General features: G+C 57.0%; 1 protein-coding gene across 1 annotated transcript; it reads left to right on the forward strand.

Annotated features, from left to right (window-relative positions):
- Positions 1–2,019: 2,019 nt before the first annotated feature.
- Positions 2,020–4,284, forward strand: LOC118984206 (leukocyte immunoglobulin-like receptor subfamily A member 6). Its single transcript, XM_037041976.1, is given in 6 exon segments — positions 2,020–2,032; positions 2,163–2,444; positions 2,601–2,799; positions 2,801–2,895; positions 3,120–3,401; positions 3,709–4,284. Coding segments are annotated over 6 exon segments (1,200 nt in total). The 3' UTR covers positions 4,038–4,284.
- The last annotated feature ends 584 nt before the right edge of the window (positions 4,285–4,868 follow it).

The raw sequence follows: 4,868 nt of genomic DNA on the forward strand, positions 1-4,868 counted from the left end.
AGGCAGAAGGAGACAATGAAGGAAAGGCTGGTGCTGACTGATACAAACAGGACGTCAGGGAAGGGAAGTGTTTGGGGAAAGAAAATCCAGGGTCCCAGCAGGGCCATACTTCCTTCTGAGAAGCGCTGACCACTCTCCACAGCACCTCCCCAGGCTGTCCTCTCCCCTGGGGGCGTCCTACTGGTCACAGCCCCCCTGACCTCTCCATACACCTAGAAGAGGGTGGAACAGCCTTTCCTTCCCACTTTCCCACTCCCCTGACTGTCATCCACTCCACTCCATGAGGCCCCACTGAGCCCCTCTGAACCTTGTCCCCGATCCATCACAACTCTCAAGATGCCTGGTCCTCACATCACCCTCCTTCCTGCACCTCCAATGCAGGCTCCACGCCTTTCTCCAGTCCACTCCTCTCTCCACCTCCTGAGGACACTTCCTACCAGGGACCTGGTCTGAGCCTGCCTGCTCTGCCCCCTCCACCAGTTCCCACCCTCAGAACAGATTCCTGTTGCACCAAGTGACATCCAAGGCTCTGAATGGTCAGAATGGAGCTAAACCCACCAGCCCCAGCCAACATGACTCACCCTCCACAACCAAAACTACCAGTTAACCACACTGCCTTCAACCCCAACCACACGCAGAAACTGAGCTGTTTAAACATTCTGTCCTCTCCTCAGCCACTGTGAACCGCGTCACCTGCTAACCAAGACCTAGACAGGAGAGAGAGATGTCCAGATGCATGTTAGAGTGGTTTATTTTTTCCGATGGAGTGCATTAGCAGATGAGCCTGCTGGCATGACATTTTCATATGTGTGTAGCCTTTTGAAAACAAAAATCTCTTTCCCACGGACTCCAAGATAAACCCAAGCTATCTGCTTGGTGCTCCAGATCCTGCCTGATCAGGACTCAGCCTTTGTCTGACTGCGGACACTTCTGAGGACAGCCCAATCTCTTTCTGGTCAAGAACGTCTGCCTGCTCATGGCCTCTGAACTGATCCCTGCTCATGCCTTGGGTCATCCCATCCCCGAGAGGATGCCTTGTTGCATGATGTCCCCCTGTTATTGAACCCCACTGCCTTGGTCTTTCTCCCACATGGACAGTCTCACCAGACTGTCCCTGATCTGTCTGCCGTCCACATGTCTGCCTGTCTGTCCTCATTCCTCTGAGCCCTGTGAGTCCAAGGACAGAGTCCAGCAGCTTCAGCTGTGACTCTCCAGGGCCTGGCACCGTGACTGCACAGGGTGACTGCTCAGTCCATGCTGCCTGGGGGCCTGGCCAATGGGAAAGAGGAAGAAAAAGGGCACCTACAGGGTCTCAGGGGAGGGAAGTGACAGACCCAAGGACACAGAGTTCAAGAAAAGGCAGAGTCAGAACTGGAACAGAAATCGGTCTGCTCCTGAGTCCTGCCTGGTGTCCTCTATTCCCATGTTCTGGACAGGTGTCACCCTCTGGATTTGGGTGTCACACGAGGTGGGTACAGAGCCTCTGGGGTCTGCTGAGGCTCAGATCTGACATGTCCAGAGCTTGCTGTCTCCTCTGGCCCATCTTTAGGGGAGGGGCTACTTCCCTTCCTGCCAGGCCACTGCTGAGGAACCCATGACCTGTCACACAGAGCGGAGACTGTGGAACACCCCATCTGTTACTCTGAGTTGCAGTGAATTTACACATCGTGTGCACACTGGTGACCATGGCAGGAAGGACCACGACCACAACCCTCACTGTCCTTCTCTGTCTCGGTGAGCTTCGGGGGAAAGAGGAGGGATGGGGTCCCATCATCTCTCAGGTCCTGGTTACAAGAGACCCAGGAATGAGAAGATTTCCTGGGGACAGAGCATCTGGGTGGACAAGAAGAGGCTCAGCCACACATCTGACTCCAGGACTCAGGGGCCAGAGCAGGCCTGCAGCTTCCGTGTGGGGGTGGGAGATGGTTCTCACATGTGCTCTCTTCCAGGGCTGTGTCGGGGCCCGTGGGACCAGGTCCAGGCAGGTGAGTCCTCCCCCAGATCTCCTGAATAAGCACAATGGTGACACTGGGCACCTGGGGGAACACACCCTGGGTCTGAGCTGATGGTGACCAGTGTCGGAGGGGCCTTGAAGTAACAGCTGGGAAAACTGAGGGAACAAGGCCCCTCCTGACCCTGCAGGTCTGATTCCTTTCCAGCAGTTCCCCCCAAACCCTCCATCTGGGCTGACCCAGGCCCTGGGGTCAGACAGGGGAGCCCTGTGACCATCTGGTCTCAGGGGTCTCTGGAGGCAGATGGCTACATTTTATATCAAGAGAGCAGCTCTGAGCCCTTGGATGCGAGCATCCCACAGGCCTCCAGCAACAAGACCAGGTTCCTCATTCAGTCCATGAGCTCACAGCACACAGGGCTGTACCAGTGTGTGTACAGCACTGGGGGCAGGCTGTCTGAGAGGAGTGAGGCCCTGCTCCTGGTGGTGACAGGTAAGGGGAACCCGGGTCTCGTCCCCACTGTGGGCTCCTCCTCAGAGGATGAAGGGGACAGAGTGAGGTTTTAGGGGGGCCTCACCCCTCACAGCTCACACCTGGGGAAGGTGGGGTGACGGTCCCCCTTTAACTCAGATCCTCCTTCTCCCTCAGGAGAGCACAGTGCACCCTCCCTCTCAGCCCAGCCAGGCCCCATGGTGATGACCTCAGGAGGGAACGTGTCCCTCTTGTGCAGCTCACAGTACATGTCAGGCCCTTTTTACCTGCTGAAGGAGGGAGGGGCTGAGCCTCCCCAACACAGCAAATCATATCAGAGATCCCATCAGAAGAGGTGGCAGGCTGTCTTCGCTGTCCTCCCATGGGGGCACCTACAGATGCTATGGTTCCTACACATCCTACCCCAATGTGTGGTCACAGTCCAGTGCCCCTCTGCACCTTGAGGTCACAGGTGAGGTGGCCCACACGTGGCTGCAATTCTTTCCTGGGCCCCAAATTTCTCATCAAAACCTTCTGCCTAGTAAAGCCCTGGGGAATGTGGGGGTCAGTGATTCGGGTTTATGGGGACAGAACCATAGCCAGGAGACTTAGGAAGGGACAAGTGAGAGCTCTTCCTGCAGCCCCAGTCGGTGATGGGTGGGTGTGTCCCCTGGGTGACAATGACCTTCTCCCCAGGTGTGTACAGGGAGCCCTCCCTTTCAGCCCAGCCAGGGCCCCTGCTGCTGCCTGGAGATGACCTGACCCTCCAGTGTCACTCAGAGCCTGGCTTTGACATATTTGCCCTGACCAAGGATGAGGGGCCCACACCCCGCCAGCATCTCCATGAGCAGCACAGCCCCATCTTCCCCCTGGGCCCTGTGAACCTCACCCACATGGGCCGGTGCAGGTGCTACAGTGGACACAACCTCTCCTATGTGTGGTCAGCCCCCAGTGTCCCCCTGGACATCCTGATTGCAGGTGAGTAGCCTGCCCTGCACGCTGTAATGACTGTCTGCTCAGGGCTCAGGCCGGGGGTCACCATGGTGTTGACAGGGTCCAATTCAGCATCCTGGATGAGAGGCTAAAAGGGACTGAGGTCTCGCGGAGAGTGAGAGAAAAAGGGAATAAGGATGATGAACATAAGTGATGCCCACTCAGAGAGACAGAGAGGAGCTGACACGGGACAGTTAGAGTTTCTGGGGAAGGACATGGTCTCTCAGCTCAGGGTCAAGAGCATGGGAGGGGGGATGTGACCTCCCACACATCACAGCCCTCCTCTCCCCAGGAATGGACAGGAAACCCTCCCTCTCAGCCCAGCCTGGACCCCCAGTGCCCTGGGGAGTGACCGTGACCCTGCAGTGTCGATCTGAGGTCAGGGCTAACACCTTCCACCTGCACAGGGAGGGGTCCCTGGACCCTCCCCAGAAGCTTCGTCTGCAGCACACGGCGGCCCCCTCTCAGACCAACTTCACCATCAGCCCTGTGACCTGGGGCCTCCACGGGACCTACAGGTGCTACAGCTCACTCAGCTCCTCCCCCTTCCAGCTGTCACAGCCCAGTGACCCCCTGGAGCTCCTGGTCTCAGGTGAGAGACCCCCACCCCAGGTCCACTGAGGGAGCAGACTCCATCCCAGGACAGCTCTGGGCTGGGAGGGGAAGAAGGGTGAAACAGTGAGGTCAGCAATGGGGGGATCCCACCCCATAAATGATGGAGAAGATGGGGAGCCCCCACTCTCTCCATGCCTCACCCCAATTGAGGGTCCATCCAGGGCTGGTGTGTGCAGGGAAGACACTAAAGTGTGTGAAGGGACATCCTTTGGGGGACATGTATTGGACTATGGGAGACAGGAGGAGGCAGGCCCACCCATAACCTCCCCTGGCTCCTGTGTCATGCAGCACCTGAGGTCTGCAGACCCTCCTCCACATGGACAAACTTCGTCTGCTGGGTAGCAGAGTCCTCATAGCCCAGAGGAGACAGACTCCACCAGGCTTCTGCTATTTCTCACTTTATATTTCAACACATCACTTGGGCCTCTTGTCTCAAGCAGCAGGGAGGTCACTGGGTCCCATGTGCTCAGCAGGGAGGAAATACATGAAGGGGAAGATGCCCAGCTCAGAGGGGGAGAAAAGAGCAGGAGGAACTCCTGGCTCTATCTGTGTTGCTGATTCTCAGCCCCGGAGTCAGCCTGGCACCCGGGGAATCAGGCCCACATGGGAGAAAGAGTCAGGGGGTATCTTATGGGTCAGGGTGAGTGGAGGTCACCTTGAAGAGTAAGCTGAACTGGAGCTGGCTCAACCCCCTCGAAGTGAATCCCAGTGACAAAATCCTACCTGTATCTGGGACTCAGTTCCCCCATCTGTCAAAACAGAATCCAATCCAGGATCTGAGAAAACTCAGTAAGGTCAGAACTTGGATGCCAGTGAATTCCTGTGGGAGAAAGAACA

This window comes from Sturnira hondurensis, unplaced genomic scaffold, assembly GCF_014824575.4.
Source record: "Sturnira hondurensis isolate 20B ecotype Veracruz unplaced genomic scaffold, ASM1482457v3 Scaffold0003574, whole genome shotgun sequence".
Lineage (NCBI taxonomy): Eukaryota > Metazoa > Chordata > Mammalia > Chiroptera > Phyllostomidae > Sturnira > Sturnira hondurensis.